The sequence below is a fragment of the Asterias rubens genome, chromosome 13 (assembly GCF_902459465.1).
Source record: "Asterias rubens chromosome 13, eAstRub1.3, whole genome shotgun sequence".
Lineage (NCBI taxonomy): Eukaryota > Metazoa > Echinodermata > Asteroidea > Forcipulatida > Asteriidae > Asterias > Asterias rubens.
The window spans coordinates 1,555,703-1,574,590 of NC_047074.1; the positions used below are offsets into that span (position 1 = coordinate 1,555,703).

General features: G+C 40.7%; 2 protein-coding genes across 2 annotated transcripts; one reads left to right on the forward strand and one right to left on the reverse strand.

Moving 5' to 3' along the window:
* Positions 1-492: 492 nt before the first annotated feature.
* LOC117298459 (UBX domain-containing protein 7-like) lies at positions 493-7,639 on the reverse strand. The gene is made up of 12 exons (XM_033781729.1): positions 7,561-7,639; positions 6,449-6,632; positions 6,089-6,153; positions 5,400-5,471; positions 4,936-5,057; positions 3,981-4,127; positions 3,664-3,754; positions 3,254-3,307; positions 2,734-2,810; positions 1,978-2,521; positions 1,767-1,852; positions 493-1,411 (listed from the first exon to the last, which is right to left on the reverse strand). The coding sequence occupies exons 1-12, from the start codon at positions 7,631-7,633 to the stop codon at positions 1,253-1,255; spliced, it is 1,674 nt and encodes a 557-aa protein (XP_033637620.1). The 5' UTR covers positions 7,634-7,639; the 3' UTR covers positions 493-1,252.
* Positions 7,640-7,660: 21 nt separating this feature from the next.
* Positions 7,661-16,805, forward strand: LOC117298457 (protein IWS1 homolog). The gene is made up of 15 exons (XM_033781728.1): positions 7,661-7,908; positions 8,754-8,908; positions 9,645-10,605; positions 11,000-11,252; positions 11,516-11,585; positions 11,743-11,791; positions 12,114-12,309; positions 12,501-12,648; positions 13,008-13,090; positions 13,314-13,443; positions 13,923-14,040; positions 14,720-14,834; positions 15,064-15,126; positions 15,267-15,378; positions 15,848-16,805. The coding sequence occupies exons 1-15, from the start codon at positions 7,881-7,883 to the stop codon at positions 15,974-15,976; spliced, it is 2,610 nt and encodes an 869-aa protein (XP_033637619.1). The 5' UTR covers positions 7,661-7,880; the 3' UTR covers positions 15,977-16,805.
* Positions 16,806-18,888: the final 2,083 nt, after the last annotated feature.

The following is an 18,888-nucleotide window of genomic DNA, read 5'->3' on the forward strand; positions in this document are numbered from 1 at the left end:
CTGTGATTTTTTTTTCTGTTCCGAAAGTGTCCAATGGCTTTAAGGAAACGCCATCTTTGCAAATACGACAAGACTAAAAGCCACGATCACAGACTTGGAACTATGTCTACTTGGTGATATACAAGGCATGCCAGGTCATTTACACTTTGTGTATTGCCGAGTGCATATTAACAGCTACACAGTTTGAAGTTCAATTCAATTACAAAGAGCCCAGCTCTGATGCTATATTGACACAAAAATAGAAAACTTTCCACAAATGAAGTCGCTTAAAAAGAAAATGGTACTAGATGTGAGATCAGGGCCCAATTTCATAGCGCTGCTTAGCGGCCAATTTTTTGCTTACTGTACGATTTCTATTTCATAGCACTGCTAACCGTAAGCACACGAAAAGGCATGCTAACCTTCCGGTGCTTACGTCACAATGCAAATCCACGGTAAACGCGCAATATGGCTGTCAAGTTTTTCTGCTAACCTGTGAAATACGCTAAGGCTTAAGCAAATTTTTCTGCTACAGTAAGCACGCAAATTTGCTTACCGTTAAGCAGCGCTATGAAATTGGGCCCAGTGATGTTTAATCATTGGCTGAGAAATGTGCGTGGTGTGTACACGCATACTTTTGCTTGCACAGTTGTGGGGACTTGCTGTTGTTGTTCTATTGTTCCCTTTTCTGAAGAAGTACCCTGTTTAACAAAACAGTTTAAAAAAACGAAATTGTTGTGGGGTTCTTTATTCCATTGTGTAAAAGTTCCCACATTGTTTGGTCTTAGCAATGGAAGCCAATGCATAGTGTCTATGAGAACAATATTTACTGAATCGCAGAAAAAAAGTCCACTGTTAAGCCGTATCTCACAGCGCAGAAATAGCGGTGAACCAGCCATAAATAAGACACGTAGCAAGGCGTTTTCAACTGCTTAAACATTTTGCTGCATATTTGTCCGCTTAGCGTATTTGTGTTCTTAAGCGGGTTTGTGATAGTGGCCAAAGGGTCCTCAGTTTGAGCAGAGACTCAGGGAAAGTTCATCAGCTTTCTTCACCCAAGTTTCTACTAGCAAGTTACGGTCTAAACGGTGCACCTCTTTACCTTTAAACAAAAAAAAGCACAGCGCTCTCATGAAAACATAATTTGTTTGTATACATATATAAAAAAGGAGTGCCATTCTTATCTCATGCTGAATCACAATTAGGTCCAGACTGCGCAAAGTGTGGAACACCTCAGAAATACCTCAATGGTGCGTTATTGCCAAAGAGTGCTTCAGCGTTCCTGTATGAAAATCGTTTCTTGCGGACTGAGTCCGGCCTCCTTCAGAGTTTTATCAAAGTCCAAATACGACAGTTTTCTCCGGGGGAAATTCGTCACCATTTCGAACCGCTCATTTGAAAATCCTTCTTTACCAACCAATGTGACCAGCGTCTGCAATAAAAAGAGATGGAATTTTACAGAAAGAATAATATTTTGATCACATTATGATATTCATTTTGATAACCAGGGTGCTTTTTCTTAAGATGCCCTCTTCTAGTTTTGGACATCCCCTGCTTAAAAACTCCTCCCCGAGAGTAAGCTTTTCCAAAAAGACAGCTCATAAGAGGGTTCCATTTACCAGAAGGGGAGTACCCTCTTTGAGGGACAACTGATACTTCTCTTCATTCGGGTGTTTTTATCATAGCGTAGTCTACCCTACTTGAGAAACCCCTCCCAAATAGTTGAATTTCCTAATCAAGAGAGTAAGCTTTTACAAAAGACTAGCTCATAAGACGGTTCCATTTACCAGAAGGGGAGTATCTTCTTGGAGGGACAGCTGTTTCTTCTTTCCGTCTGGGAATCTGAGCATTAGCTTGGCCATGGAATGAACGTCTGGAAGGTAAGCATAACGAAAAACAGAATTAAGCCAAGACACAAAACTCAGAGCCTTGCAACTTTGAAATTGACAAGTCAAAAAATCTAAATACATAGAACATAGAAAAATTGATGGGACATACCGATTTCTTCCCCATTCTTAAGGACCACTGGTGATGAATTTGTCTCTTTGGCAACCCCATCATTGGAGTCCGTCTCTGTGACAACTGTGTTCTTCCCTTGAGTCGCATCTTCCTCACTATGGGTCATCGATTTAGTTCTTACAGCTTCGTCGGCTGTGCTTGTCCCATTAACAGCTGACTGGCTCGTTCTTTCGTTCGACTTTGAGTCAGTTCTATGAGTGGTGTTGGAGGAGTTGGAATTCGCAACGAGCGGGTGGCTTTTTGGAAGGTTGGGTTTAACGGACTCGATGACGCAATCTGAATCACTGTCATGATTTGAGTTAATCTCGACGTCGACGATCTCATCATAATCATCCTCGTCATCGAGGTCATCGTCGTCCGACAGACTTATCGTCTCGTGAATCTTCTTGGAAGCGATTGTGGCGGGGGTGTCTTTGGAAGATGGGGCGCCGTCTTTGTGGGCGTCGCTAGTTGATTCGGCTAAGGAGGCGGCGATGGCCGCTTCAAGTTGAGAATCCTCACTGGCATCTAAAATCGTTTTTGTCTAAGATAAAGAAGAAAAAAATTACCCTTAAAGGTGTCCTTAGGTAAGACACTTGATCATTATTGCTACTTCCTAAAGCCGTGTGTTGTGTAATACAATTAAAATAACCTAGTTACACTTATTGCTAAGAGAAGGGGTTTGGCCCATTGTTTCTGGCAGTGGCAGCTGAGTGAGCGGCAGCACCTTGTAAACCCTTTATAAGAATAACTTACCATTCTTGCCTTTTTGGCAGGTGGGGACGCTGGGACCTCTTTGTCGAAGCATGGATGATTGGATAAAAACTCCATAACTGAAACAAGAAAGAAGAAAACAAACATGCATCGGGGCCCAATTTGATAAAGCCTGTAAGCACAAAAACTTGCTAAGCACAGAAAGTATTGCTCAACAGAACCAGATTACCAGACAAAATCACACTAAGTTTACATTGATGTGACTGGTGCCCCAAGCAGTATTTTCTGCTTTACAGCTTCATAAAATTGGGCCCTGTTCAGACGATAAGTTTCAATGAAAGACTTTTCATAGGATTAATGCATCAGAATGAAGTAGACGTATGAAATTAGTAATGTGAATTTGTATAGACCCCCTTGCATTGGCCGTCATCGTTGATGAAACAGGCACGCGTGAGTCGTGCACAGAGCATTCAAGCGTGCACGCTTCCATTGTTTGTCATCAAAGATGGCAGTCAATGACGTCATGTGCAATCTACTGTTGAACGAGAAAAAGACACCTTACCAAGATCACAAAATGACGTGCTGTCAAGCTTGCTCCACGAGACCAACAGCTCACCTGTCGTTTGAGAAAAGAAAATATAAAACAAAATTAAACGAAAGAGTTCTCACTGGCATGATAGTTGTCTTTGGTTATAAGTCCCTTAGCATATCGCGCCAACTGTCAGACAAGCCATATAGCAGTGTAGCTATTGTTGTCTCGAGAATGGGACTTGACAGGGTCGTTTCTTATTCCTGCACGTTGTTATCAAAAATTCTCCCTGGATGGGGAGATGTACAAAACCATTTGGAGTGTGGAAGCACTGCCCCCTCGGTAAAATATTTTCATTGTACTCAGTGCAGAAGACATTGTAAGTGCATGCGTCTAGAATCTCCACCCAGTTATGATTAATTGATCGAAAGTTCAAATCTTACCAGTTCTTGGATCGAGCAATGCCACATGAGGGAACTCCTCCACCTTGTAAAACTGCATGTATCTCCTCCCTTCATCGCTGTCATGATACACCTGATAAGCAACAACAGCAGAACCCAATTTGCTTAGCAAGAATTAGCAGGATACTAGTCAGAAAGGGTGCACGAGACAAGGTAATTTGGCTGGTAACCAAACTTAACTTTGAACGAAGAATAAATCGCCGTCATTCAAAATTTTAAATGCACAGAAAACCAAAAATTATTAGTTTCATTTGTTCCAACGAATATTCTTTCATTTAACCCGACAAACTTTCTCTAACCTGCCATAAAATAAAGGATTCATTGATGATACTTTTGACTGTTGCGTCACTCCAAACGTCCCTGTTGAGTTTCTGACAGTTGAACTCCTGAACGTCCTGAACATTAACGATTAACCAGCGTCCTTGGTTTTGACCTGTCTCCATGGCCTGCTCACAAAACAAACCAAAATAGAAGTTAATATTATATATCTCTGGAAATGTTGTAGCCAATGAGGGTGGTGGTGGGTGGGCTTGCCCAAGACACAACATTTTTGCCCAGCACTCTGAGCAAAAAACATTGTGCTGCCCAGTAAAGATTTTCCTCAGTAAAGTATAAATAAAAATTGTCCACTGGTCTCACGGCTAAATTTCCCAGCCGAATGAAAGCAGTTAGGCCAAGTAAAAAACAAAAAACATGTTTCACGTCCCCGCCCGCTTCCTTTTTTACAAGCCGCCTCCTTTATTTAATTTTTTTTTAATTTTTTTTTTATGCACATTATTATTATTTTTTTTAAATAGGGTTATTTTAAATGATCTCAGCAAAAACAATCTGAATGTCTTGTCTGAATGCCTCGACTAAATTTCAGCAGTAGAAAAAACAATGGATATTTGACATTTTAACAAAGAATGGCGGCCATCTTGAAATAAAAAATAAAAAATAAAAAGCCCCTCTTCCTCCTTTTTTTGAAAAACCCGGACGTGAAACATGTTTTTTTTTTTACTCGGCCTTACGGTAAAGTGTCTTGCTCGAGGACACAAGTGTGACAGCAAGGACTCCAACCCACACTCTGCTGATCAGAAACACCAGAACTTGAGTCTGGTGCTCCTAAGAACTCATGCCACATGCCACAAATAAACAAAATATTCACAGAAAGTTTAAGTTTGTTTTAACGGATACCCACACATGGCGAATCCGTGCTTTTTAAGATTTCCGTCAGCTTTTCAAGATTTCTTTTTAAACAAAAAATGTACTTACTGTGTTGAAGGTTCCTTTGTGCATCAGATCTACAGGAGGTCTGAAGAGGTCTTCAAGGGTGCGGACTTTGGCTGATTGGGGGACAAGGTTGCCGTGGTTACGAATCATCTCTTCTTGATGCCCTATATTTGAAGATGGTTCATAAGTTAAGGATAATAATAACAATAAATATGACTTGTAGTGTGCACATTTCCACCCTGCTGGGTTTTCAAGGCGCAGTAAAACCCCAAAAAGAAAACGAAAGAAAACAGACGTGACTAAATTAGTCCTTGAACACCTGTGAAATAAGATAAGTTTTGAGAAGAGATTTGGTACAAAGACAAGATCTAAGATTAAGTGGTAGAGAGTTCCGGATGCGTGGCGCAGCTGGACAAAGAAGAAGAGGAAGTTAAATAATCATTGTCTTTACAAGACAATGCAGTCTTAAAAGAACTGAGCTAGGTAAACTCTTCATCACAACTTACTTGTCTCTGCTTGGAAGTCGCGGAATTTATCGAAGATAGAAACTTGACCGCCCCTTCGCCTCGGTCGTGGACCTAAGGATAAAGAAGAAGAGTTACTCAACCTGTGTTCCTCGCTACAAATGAAAGCAAGACGGTTTTGTCAAAAATTTCAAAGGAATTGTGTTCCCACACAAAGGGACATGTAAAATGTACTTTGTAGAAACTGTACAATGGTGTTAGCATGTGGGTTGATATCTGAGGGAGTCATCAAAGGTTTAGGTGTATTTTTATGATTATTTATCCACCTGCAGTGGATCCACTGAACCCCTATAAATAAGACCACTCTTCTCTTACCTCTTCAGTCTCCTGACGATGACTAGAGCAAGCTAGTCAAAACATTGAGACCAATTCAGAACTGACTCCGCAACAGTACAGTTAATTCTGATCCTATAAGCTAAAGTAGTAGTCCAGTCTATTTGCTATACCATCCACCCTGGTAATAGTTAAAAAAGCAGGACAGTTCTTTTCAGAACTGAGAAGTCTCCCGAACCTCTGATTATCTACTCTGCGGCAGTAGAATAAAGCAAGACAGTTCTCTAAGAACAAACTCTACCTGGCAAGTAGATACACACATGGTGTAACTGCAAACCAAATATACATTGATACCTCACCATCCAAAGCCTCAAATCCTATACAGGTACAATACTTACCAAATGTTGGGACATCCTGTACGAGTATTTCCCGCTTTTGGGGAATTGGAGCTCGGACGCTGTCACTGTAAGCCAAACAATTTTTTTATGAAAATATTACACATTTTAGGTAATCAGTTGAAAACCCCCGAGACTGCTAGACTTATTTTAACTGGTCTGACCTTGTCCAAAGCGAAATTTCTGGCCTTGGCCCTGTGAGAGTCTAGTGTGAATTTCAAGCCCTGCAGCTGATTTTAAGAAATGCTTAGATTAATCATGAATCTTGAGTTAGGAAGAGTAACCCTTTCTAACTGAGGATGAGTTCTATCTTCGGATAGTTGGGGAGAGTTTAGTGAAATCGACAGCTGGATCAATACTCACTCTGGTGGAATTTCCGGAGCGGCACTTACACCCGACGGTCCTGCAGTGGACGCCCCTGCGGTGGCAGCCCCGGCAGTGGACGCCCCCGAGCCGGCTGTAGCGCCCTCTAGCTGCATACCAATTGCCATCTCAAGGTTTCCATTGCACACTTCAAGCAAACGGAGTCCGACCTCTTCAGTTGCACCTACAAGTAGAAAAGGAACAAAGTAACATTATGAGTATCTCTAGAGTAGATACCCCCAAAATTTGCGGAATATTTTTTTCCAAATAGGACACCATCCACGCCAAAGGGCTAGAATTAGAGAGCCGAGTTGGTAGAGTGCAGCGGACGGCACAAAGCCAGAGGTCGCATTTTCAAGTCCAACTCTAGTACTAGTACTAGTAGTAGTAGTAGTAAACTTTCTTTGCTTAAGTAACCAAGAAATATTTCTTGATTTGTTCCTTTGTATTGTGTTTTTCGTTGCATCACATCAGTCATCAACAGTCCATACAATACAATGCACAACAGACATGATAGATGGCGAGTGATGGGCGACAAAAAATTAAACCTTTTTTGTTATATGCGCTGGTTGAGGTACACTCGTAACTTATCACACATCAGCGATGATAAATGGGCGACACCCCGCGATCGACACACGATTGGCAACCCCTGACACGGACGGACAGAATGAAATTCATTTAAAATTTAAATTTATTATTATTAGCCTATATTAATTAATGTGGACATGTCTGAATGTTGTGAAATTACATTGTATTGTTTTTGTTATTGCATTTTATTAAAAAATGATAGGGATAGTAAAATACTATTATTATTTATAGTGTAGTATCAGTACTTTTTGATTGAGTTGAGTGTGATGTGTGGTGCACTGCTGTCTCAGTGTCTGTACTGCTGTGCCATGCAGTGTGGTGTTCTTTGTGGATCTGGCTGGTGGAATGTTGGGGAAAGGACCTTTCTTTTGTTTTTTTTGTTTTTTAAATTGGGCAAATTAAATAATAAAATCGTAAACTGTGTCACACTAATTGAACTATCATGATTTCTAGGTACATTAATTAAATATAACAGTTTTATAACCTTCTACACAAACTGTGTAAGTTTAACACGAAAGTCTCACCCGTTATGGCCGAAAATTGTTTTGCCAGCCCTTCCATCGCTGATGAACTTTTCGACTTCCCGCGAGACGCCATCTTGGATTGTGTCACAATTTGTGAGTAGATCGCGATTTAATTCCTCCTTTCAGCCTAAAGAGGGCGCTATACAAGCAGACCGCTATAAAAAAAAAACTGGAACCACCAAACGGATGATCGTCGATTCGTGAAACTTCTTTTGTTTTTTCGTCAAAATCGTCTGCTTGTATCGCTGAAACTGTAGAATAATCGGTTCTGTAACTTCGTTGGTTTATTGTTTGTTGACAGAAGGTGCCTCCCATTAAATATGGAGGAAACCTATGATGACGAAAGTGGTAAGTAGCTGGTTCAATATTGTGGAATTTCACACTGCTGCCTGCATGTACTCCTTGCGAATTGCGTATCATACAAAAGTTCATTATTTGCTGTTGGCCGCTGATACTGAACAGAACAGAGCTCAGTCTCAGAGCGCGGCGCAGGGTATTGGTGGTTAAGCGCAAAAGCACAGGAAACCAAGTTGTATGTCCATCCTCCATGGTCAGAGCTAGTGTCAGGGCCATGAAGATTCAAATCGGTCTGAATTTTGTGATAATTCAAGTAACATATGATGATTATGATTGAACTATGCAACTTTTATTTATTTTAATTTAAACTTAATTTAAAGCCATTGGACACTTTCTGAACAGAACAAAAATTAAAAGTTCACAGATTTACAAAATAACTTACACTTACACTACAGGGTTTACAGAAGTTAATGGTGAAAGAGTTCCCTTTAAATATTATTCCATGAAATGCTTTACAATACATTAAAAACAACTATCAATTCTCGATATCGAGAATAATATTAATAACGGATTTATTTATAACACATGTCATGACATCATGACACGGCGAAATGTGCTTAAATTTTCACAGGTTTGTTATTTTAATTTATATATATTATAAGTTGTGATACAGGTAGTGTGGGCCTTTGGACGGAAATCCGTTGGACAATACTGTTTACCGATGTTGTGCGATTGCTTTGATTGGCGCTATATAAATTCCCTCTGATTGATTGATTGATTGATTGATTGATTGGACATTTGTGTTTTGTGAGATACAAAAAGCACCCAAACACTTTAAATTCAAAGACAAATGAGCCACAAAATCTGAATAACTTGCTTAATTTGTCCATCATCAGGGAGTGAAGGTGGCAGCACACCTGTCATGGATGAACACAGTGACGCTGAGGAGCAGGGTGAGGCTGAGCAGGGTGAATATAACCAGCAGAGCGACGCTGAAGAAAATAGCGAAGTTGAAGCCAGCGACGCAGAAGTGAACGCTGGAGATTTAGAGGTGAGCATTTGTCGCAAGAAATGCCATGGTTTTGAAAGTCCGAGGAAACCTTGTGTAAACAAAGGTGCTTGCGATATGAACCAGAATCACAGGGGTTAACCCTGTCTCTTTCATGATCAGGCCCGATACTCACGGAGACAATGAAGGTCAATGCCTTTGTGCCCTTGAAATGCTCCAGTAGAAATATACAATTTCCTCTTAGGCCTAGGGTGCCCTTTTCCAAAGAGAAAATGCCTTGGTGCCCTTGCACTTTCAAAATGAAGCATACAGGCCTGCAAGATATTGTCCCAGGTTCTTTGACATGCTCTACTGATCATAGCTTAGGAGACCTACAGCTAATGTACCATCCAAAGGATAAAGTCATTTTGGTAAAGTGTCCTTTTCAAGAAGGACACAAATGCTACAACAGGGACTCAAACCCACTCTCTCTTATATGCACTGCTCCTACACACTGAACTCAATACTTCGTTAAACAAATTTGACTCCCAGTTCAAAAACCATCTTAAAACTCTTTAACTAGTTATGTTAAATATTTCTTCTATGGTTTTCACTTGTAATGTTGTAGCGCTTTGCAACCGCTAGAAAATGTGCTTTACTAAATGCTGTTATTATTATAATAATATCATAAGAAACACCGGGGCTTGAGTCAGGTGCTCTTAATCCTTTGTTGGGTTTACTTTAGACTGAATATTGAGTTATGAACTGAATATGAAGTATTGTTTTTTTTGTTTCTTAGGAGGGTGAATACGTCTCTGAAGGAGAAGGGGGTCGATCAGACAACGAGGAGGTGGCTTCAGATGGTGAAGTGGAAAGTGAGGACGACGGAGGAGAGCAACAGGAGCAACGAGAGAGTGACCAGGAGGCAGTAGAGGCTGAAGAGGGGGAAGAAGGTTATCAGGAGGGTGGCGAAGAAGGAGAAGCGAGGGAGAGTGATGGAGAAGAGGTGGAGACGGGGAGGATAGAAGATGAGGAAGAGGAGGTTGGAGCAGAGGAGGGGGAGGCTGAAGATGGTGAGGTTGACTATCAAGATGCCTCGGATAACGAGGAAGAGGAGGAACAAGGTGAGGTTGAGGAGGATCAAGATGGGGTAGAAGAGGAGCAAGATGAAGGGGCGTATGAGGCTGGATCTGGTGATGAGCAGCGAGGCAGCGACCATGAGGACTGGGAGCAGGGGGAACAGAGTGAGGCAGAAGCGGAGACGAGAGAGGTTGGTGAGGAGGAGTATGAACCTCATGAGGACTACTCACCGGTAGGCTCACCGGGCGGGTCCCCGGATGGGTCACCGGGCGTGTCCCCGGGCAGGTCACCCGTTGGGTCACCGCGCGGGTCGGAGGACGGTGTTGTCGATGAAGACGTGGACATGGAGCATCAGGAATTCAACGATGAGGATGATGCCGAGAGGGACCATGTGGAGAACAATGCCGAACCTCAAGAGTATGAGGAGGATGAGAGAGGTAGTCCCGAGGCACAGAATAAGGAATGGCAGGAGGGTTATCAAGAGGCAGCGACCTCACAAGAACATGAAGCTGATGCGCCTCATGGTGAGCAGGAGTACGAGGAAGAGGGAGAGCGGTATGAGGCACAGCAGGATGAAGAGGAGGTAGACACAAGGAGGCAAACCACCTATGAAGACAATGATGACATGATGGGCCCGGAAAGTCCAGATCCTGAGCGACAGCAGACCTCAGATGTTGATGGTAAGACAGTGGTTTACATTTTTGAATCCTCCTATAATCAAAAGCTTGAGATAATTTGCCGCCTCAAACCTTGGAGCAATTCGAGGAGACAGGCCTGGAATAACACAGAGGCCAGGGAGGCCATGGCTTCGGTTGCCCCTGGTCTTGGCCTTGGTACCTCTTCAACAGTTTCCCGTAGACATCTTATGGAAGTGACCTTGGTTAAATGAAAATGGCCTTGCCCTCTAAAAGATGAAAATGCAGGCTTCTCTAAGGAAACTGTAAACTTGTATCGCAGCCTTGCAAATGGCACCACAGCAAAAGCACAGGGCACTACTGCAAATGCTGTGGGTGTTGTGGGTTAATTCGAAGCCTGAAACGATAAATTGCAAGATGTAAATAATTTCCTTTTCAGAGCCTTATGAGCCTTATGTTGAAGACGAAGACAATGTGCCCTTATATGATAACGAGGCCCCTGAGCAAGACGCAGCTGAAGCTGTAGATTTCGTAGAGGCCGAGGATGCTGCTGAGGGTGTGGTCGAAGTGGGTGTGGCCTACGAGGGTGTGGCTGACGGAGGTGATGAAGACGCAGAGATGGAGCAGCCCCACAGTCCAGCTGAAGCCCCCAACGATACCTTGGACAGCGGGGACGAGAGTAATGAAGAAGAGTAAGTTTGTTGGTTGACTTATCGGAGAGTGGTGTCGATTCTCGGTCATTACACCCGTGTCCTTCTGTAAGGTACTTGACCATGAATGCTTCTCTTAACCCAGGTGCCTAAATGGTACCTAAGAGGGCTGTACTCTGTTGGATTAAACTCTTATTTGCACTAATTGAAGCAGCTTGGGGTTGTATGCTCCCAGGGAAGTAGAGAAAGTTTGAGGAATTGTCAATCTTTGCATTTTATTGTTGATTTTTGTTCTTTTCTTTAAGGGCTGGTGTTGGGGAGCTCATCGCGGACATCTTTGGTTCCAGCGATGAAGAAGATGATGAAGAATTTGAGGTACTTTCTCTTTGTCCGTTGTTTTTTTTGTTTTTTGTTTGTTTGTTAGTTCAGACGATCTTCCTGTCAAAGGAACTCTGCAAACTCCTACAAGGCGATATAGAGTCGCTCTTTCTCAAAGCATTGGTTTAACAATCTTTTTATCTGTTTCTTTCAGGGTTTCGGAGAGGCTGAGTTGGGACAGCCTGTTAAAAAGAAGCGAGCAGGTTCGTTAAGTATCATTTATTATCCCTCTTTGCTTCTTCCTCATTTTCTTTTTCATTTTCAAAATTCTTCCCAATTTCATAGAGCTGTGCTGACAATGTAAGCAATTTCATAAAGCCTGTAAGTACAAAAACCTGCTAAGCAAAGGAAAATCTTGCTTAGAAAAAAACAGTTTACCAGCTAAAATTCTATAAGGTTAACATTGTTGCCACTGGTGCCCTATTCATTTTTTGCTTAGCAAAGAAATTAGTCAATCTGAAAAATCAGTATTTTCTGCTAAACAGCTTTGTGAAACTGGGTTCTGGTTTTGTATACCCTTTGCAGCTGTTCTATCGAGTGATGATGATGATGACGATGATGGTGTGGAAGATACCATTGAGCAAGAGGGGGTTCCAGATGAGGAGGAGGAAGAGGAGGGGCAAGGAGAAGGAGAGGATGCTACTCCGGCTGATGACGCGGCGGCGCAGGACTCAGACTCTGACGAAGGGGTTGTTGATGGTGATGATGGGAAGTCAAAGGGGTGAGTGGAAGCAATTTTTTGGGGGGGGCGTTTTGTTTGCTTTTTAACGCAAGATTGATTGTTGACAATAATCAACAGTTTAAAAAAAAATGAGTTGTGAAAAATTGTCTAGCCTGGGATGGAGTTTTGGGTGCCAGATTTTCATGAAGATGTACCATGTTTTCCTAACGGGAATTATAACTTTTTTCCAGGAGTTTTGTGTCGGACTTTGACCTTATGATGGAACGGAAGAAAGCAGAGAACCGAGCTCACAGAAAACGACGACGCGGCGGTGACATCATCAACGATAACGATGACATCATCGTTGCAATGATCAAACAAATGATGGAGGCAGCCAAGGTAAAATCTCGGCCGAATGTCATGAAAATGCTGAAGCAGAAAGTCTGAATTCTACCCTCCTCCCCAGGGCTCAATTTTATAGAGCTGCTAAGCACAACAAATTTGCTTAGCATGAAATTTTTGCCTTGATTAAAACAGGATTACCAACCAAATTTCCACGTGCTTTTCAGGATAAGCAAACAACAGCTGAATACCAGTAACAGGCAATGTGGTTGGTAATCGTGTTTTTATCAGGGAAGAAATTTCATGCTTAGCAAATTTTTGTGCTAAGCAGCTCTATGAAATTGGGCCCAGGTTAGGGTGAACTTATTTTAGAAACAAAAACTAAAAATTTTTTTTTTTGTCTTTTACATCAACAGGAGGACAGACAGTTGAATCAGCGACGGAAAGCTGCCACGAAAAAACTAACCATGCTTCCATCCGTCAAATCACAGCTAAGAAAGTAAGTTGTTTACCCCTCACCCCTTGGGTGGGAATCGAGCCCACAACCTTTGCATCTAGACCAGTGTCTTACCAACTAGACCACCGAGATTTCCCGGTAGCTGGGGGCAGTTCGAAATCTTTAGCAGCGGGTACCGCAACGATTTAATAGATGGAAATTTGTATCGAGGATAACGAATATTGTATTTTTTGGTATTTTAATGCTGCGTTTGTTTTGTCCACAGGCAAGATTTACAGATTGCGTTTCTGGATTGCGGTGTACTGAAAGTAATGAAGGAGTGGTTGATGCCGCTGCCGGATCACAGTCTTCCAAATCTACACATCAGAGAGACACTACTCAAAATACTCAGGGAGGTAGGAGAAACAAAAAATTAGGCTTGAAGGCACCTTAAGTAACTGTCAAAGACCAGTATTCTCACTTGTATCCAAACTATGCATAAAATAACAAATCTGTGAAAATTTGGACTCAATCGGGCCTCGAAGTTGCACGAGAATGACAAAAGAAAAAACACCCTTGTTGCACAACTTCATTGTGCTTTCAGATGACTAATAAAAGGCTTCAGGCCTGAAGTCTTAATATTTAAGTGAGAATTACCTTTCTCAAAAACTACGTTACTTCAAAGGGAGCCGTTTCTCACAATGTTTTTATACTATCAACAGCTCTCGATTGCTCGTTACCAAGTAATTTTTTATGCTAGATATTGTTTTAAGTAATTACCAATACTGTCCAGTGCTTTCAAGCGTGGTTGGCTATTTCCTCATTTTTTTTCTTCTCAATTCCAAAGTAGCGTGTCTGTTCTATGTAACGAGTATCATATTTCTATCTTTAACAGTTCCCGCCGATTGATCAGCATATGTTAAAAACCAGCGGTATCGGCAAAGCCGTTATGTGCCTCTTCAGACATCCGAAGGAGCTTAGACATTGCCGAGATCTAGCTGGGAGATTAATAAGTAAGTAGGATTAACTACAGCCAGAGATTAGGGTTAGATTATCTACCCTCCCTTCCCCCTTGACTTAAGCCGTGTTCACATTGGACTTTTGTGGGAGGTAAACTAACCGATCTAAACTGAATATGTTTTTATTGAGTGTTTTTTTATGACTGGAAAAACACTTTTAATGTTTTCATGATGAAAAAAAAATATCAATCTAAGTTGGCCTTATTTAATCTAATCCAGCTTATTGTACTTGATTACACATCCAACTGCGTAATTAATGCCAATAATAGGATGAACAGGAAACAAGAAGAAATGTTCAGTTTTATAAAATGTGGGAGAGCACAAACAATGGGGTAAACCCATGCAATCAGGTTGGGACTGAAAAACCAATCACCATGCAAGGCTCCGGTCTGAGGTGGGATTCGCACCAGGGTCCACAGAGGTGAAAGGCAGGTAAAGAAACCACTGAGCCAACCTTATTCATATATCATGCATGTCTCAGAACAGCTGAATTCCTCTTTTTATATATCTTCATTCATGCCATTCAAACTTGAAAAAAAAACCTGTACATAACCATTGGAACTTTGTAATTTCCTCCTTTTTGGTGAATTTACAGTTGCATGTCTGATTAGATTTTTTTAAAAGGACCATTTTGATTGGGCTGCTGCCCACCCTTGTTTATCTTTCGCCACAGATGATTGGTCAAGACCGGTTTTTGGAGTCGAGGCAAACTTTCATTCCATGACGAAGGAAGAAAGGCAAGAGCGAGATTTAGCGCAGCTCTCCGCAGTCAAGAAACGAAGATTAAGGTAGGAGGCGTTGTCATTTTTTTTTTTTTTTTTATTTCTTTCAATTCATTTGTTTGAACATTTCAGTTGTTAGGGCCCTTTAAATAATTTGGTTGTGGATGTAGGAGGAGGTTTGACTGTGTATTTTGCATTCAAAGCCATAATGCTTGATACTGGATTGTCATGAAAGTAAATGTGGGAGGTTTTTTTTGAGGCATTTGAAATAACCATTGATCTTTCTTCTCTACAGTTCAACAGAAGGGACAACTGTCACGCCAAAAAGTATAGATACAGCACTTACGGGAGAAGAAAGGTGATTATAAAATAAGTTGTGTCTCAGTTTACATGTGTCTTTATCAAAACGTTTTTTTTAGTTGTGTGCGCTCTATAATATATTCCTTTTAATATTATTAAGGGTATACATGTAACTTGTTTGTATGTTTGTTTTACCAGAGCCTTGAGACCTGGTGATAAGGGTTGGGTAGGCAGAGCTAGGGTACCTCTGCCCTCGACCAAGGATTACGTCGTCCGACCAAAGTGGAACGTAGAGAGAGAATTCTCAAAGGTAAGAACCAGTGGTCCCATCTTTATGAGTGTCACCAAAGTTTTGTATTTTCTCAGCGTGTATTCCTAATCTTTAATTTAAACACAAATTAGAGGATAATCTTGGTTTTACCCATATGTTTTTAGCACTGTATACTCGGTACTTTCCCGAGCTCTGTGACGAGCTTTGTGAAACAAATCACAGGCATATTACTCGGGTGGGTTTTGAAAACCTTTTGCAATTCTAGATAAGTGTCTTGCCAACTAGTCCACCGTGTCTTGCCAACTAGTCCACCGTGATTGCCCGGTAGCTAGAGGCAGTTCGAATCCTTTTTTTAGCTGCGGGTTCCGCACTGATTTATCAGATGGAAATTTGCATCTATGTGTTAGCACTATATACTCAGTACTTTCCCGAGTTCTGTGAAAAAAATCACAGGCATATATTACTTGGGTAAACACAAATTTGTTGGCCTTTTTTTTTTAAACCACAGAGCGGGAAAAAGGAGCCTACCAAACTGGACAAACATCTGAAACGGTTTAAAGACGCCAAGGCACGGAGTAAGAACAAGAATCCTCGAGCAATCTCCATCAGCATTGAGGGAAGAAAAGTTGCTCTTTAAAAATCTTCCGTTCAGAGTAGATTATTTACTTCTTGGGCAGGCTCCCTGTCTGCTGTGAAATGGTTATAGTACTAACGGAGGAAATCTTCCGTTCAGAGTAGATTATTTACTTCTTGGGCAGGCTCCCTGTGTGCTGTGAAATGGTTATAGTACTAACGGAGGAAAGGGGCCAGGCTATTCAATATTTCATGCTCTACAGCAGTGGACCTTTTCTTTTGCGACAACGTCACATCCCAGGTGTTCACCAGCTGAGGTTTGAAAACTACGGAAAGCCATAAATGCAAAACAAAAACAGATAGCCACAGTTATTGTCCCACAACTATTCAAATAGTGTTGAATTTGTTGAAAACAAAGCAACCAATGATGGGAGGTGTTTTATGTTATTGGAAGTTTGCGGAGTGCAGACAATAATTTTGAATTTGGTCAGAACATCTGATCACGAGGATGATTGTTTTGCTAACAAAGTTTTGTTATTTGCTAAGCTGAATTTGGTTGGGAACCAGCCAAGAGTAATGAACATTGCATATTTTTGGGGCAAATGACTTATTTCAGCTAGGCAGGGCTTGAACAGCCTCACAAATTTGACTGAGTACTACTGTTAGAATTCTTGAATTGTGTTTGTCAATTTATTCCACATTTTGAATTTATTATTTTTTATTTTAGATTTCAGTCGCCATATTTTTGTTTTATTTTCTTTAGGAGAACACTGAAGTTTTAATTAATTTGAACCAAATTCATATTGATTTTTATCCCATTAAAGACGCTGGACACTATTGGTAATTGTCAAAGACCAGTCTTCTCACTTGGTGTGTCTCAACATATGCATAAAATAATAAACCTGTGAAAATTTGATCTCAAACGGTCGTCGAAGTTGCGAGATAACTATGAAAGAAAAAACACCCTTGTCACACGTAGTTGTGTGCTTTCAGATGCTTGATTTCGAGACCTCAAATTCTAAACTTGAGGTCTCGAAATCAAACTCGTGGAAAATTACTTTTTTCTCGAAAACTACACACTTCAGAGGGAGCCCTTTTTCAGAATGTTTTTTACTACCAACCTCTCCCCATTACTCATTACCAGATGAGGTTTTATGCTAATAATTATTTTGAGTAATTGCCAATAGTGTCCACTGCCTTTTCGATGAAAAAGAAAAGTTATTTTAAATTTTCAGGAATGGTACTTTTGATGTTATTATTTGTATAGGACAGAGAGCTGTATGTAAAACATATTCTTTTGAAATAGCTCAGTAAAACAATTTGAAGTAAGGGATTAAAAGAGTTGTTAGGTATGGCACTTAGGTTAGGTATAGATCGTATCCGACTTAACCTCTACAGCTACGGCTAATTGCTAGGGACCACCTATACGCCTCTCTTAATATTTATGCATAAAGCCCAGTTCATACTTCCTGCGAATGTGAATGTGTAGCGAATGTTGACGTCACACAATTTGCAACGAATTTCGCAGCAGTTCAGCTCCCCGCAATTCACTTGCGAATATCGCTGCGAAAGGACAGTTGTGACGTCAAATTCACGTCAAATTCGCTTCGTATTCACATTCGCAGGAAGTATGAACCGGGCTTAAGTCATCATAATTCTCGCGGACATGCGCCTATAGCCTCATTTTGGGTAAGAATTATGACGTCATGCATGAATATAAGAGAGCGTATGCATGATGTAGAAATCTAGCTGTCATGGCTCAAGACTAGCAGAGTCATGACTGTGCGAATTTCGGAAGATAGCAAGGGAAAATCCAACTTCTATTCAAAAATCATGTTAAATAATGATTAATTTTTGTGAAAGTGAAATGACTCTGTGTCATGGATATTTTGAATATTACTTTTCAACGATAATGGGGTCTCGATAAAGCCATTTTGATCAACATTTTCCTACATTTCCGGCAGACATTTTGTGCTCAATTTTAAACAGAATTTGTTCTATACATGCTTCTCAAGTAAGAAAATTACTCTTGTACATTGTAAATAAAGTCACTTGAAACGTCATGGTGTTGTGTAAATAAATGTTCCAACTCATTGGAGTTTTTCTTAACAATTTTGAGATTTCGTCATTTTTTTAAACCAACAAATTTGGGGTGATAACTAACAAATCTCACCCCAAATCTGTTAAGGGTAAGTGATTATCTGGCAATGAAACCAATAGTGCCTCATAGTAAACTTAATCACTGTAGCTCGCAAGCCTGGGGAAACCTGGGGCTTGCCATAAGTCCCTACTCTTCCATGATAAGTGTTCTGGGTTCTTCTACGTTCACAACCAATCCCAATGCGAGACAACAGCCAGTAACTATTATTCATTATATCTATACTTTATTTTCATCTGTATATTATGCACCATTAAACAATAAACAAATCTTCAAAGGACTATGAAGAATTCTTAAATACCCGAAAGTCTTGTTGCTATTCCTAAAAATGTATGTACAAAATAGTAAGTCTGAGTGAGAAACTAATACATGTAGGCCTAGTGTATGGTACGTACAATTGGAGGTGATTATTGTTCTTCCTTCAGCAACAAAGGAGTCGTCAAACCCAAGCCTTATTTGCCCAATTTGGCTAATGTGAAAAGACAAAATGTTATGTATTTCACACTGTTAAAACTTGTACGTTTGTACGTTGCCACAAGCTATTAGCTAACAACGATTTCATCAAAATGGCTCCCACTCTTCATCATGTTAATCCAGCATCTGAAAGCTTTGAAAAGGGGTTATCTACAAATTTCATCTCATACAAAAGTAATCAACACCGAAATAAGTTTTCACAAGCAAACAAACAATAAAATAATACTGGATTTAAAAGACAAGGAAAACATAAAATACAATAATTTTTCAGAAAGCACAAAACTCCATGTGTTTAAAAAAGTTGAAAGATGAAAAGTTGGACCTCAAAACCAAGGTGAGTCTTT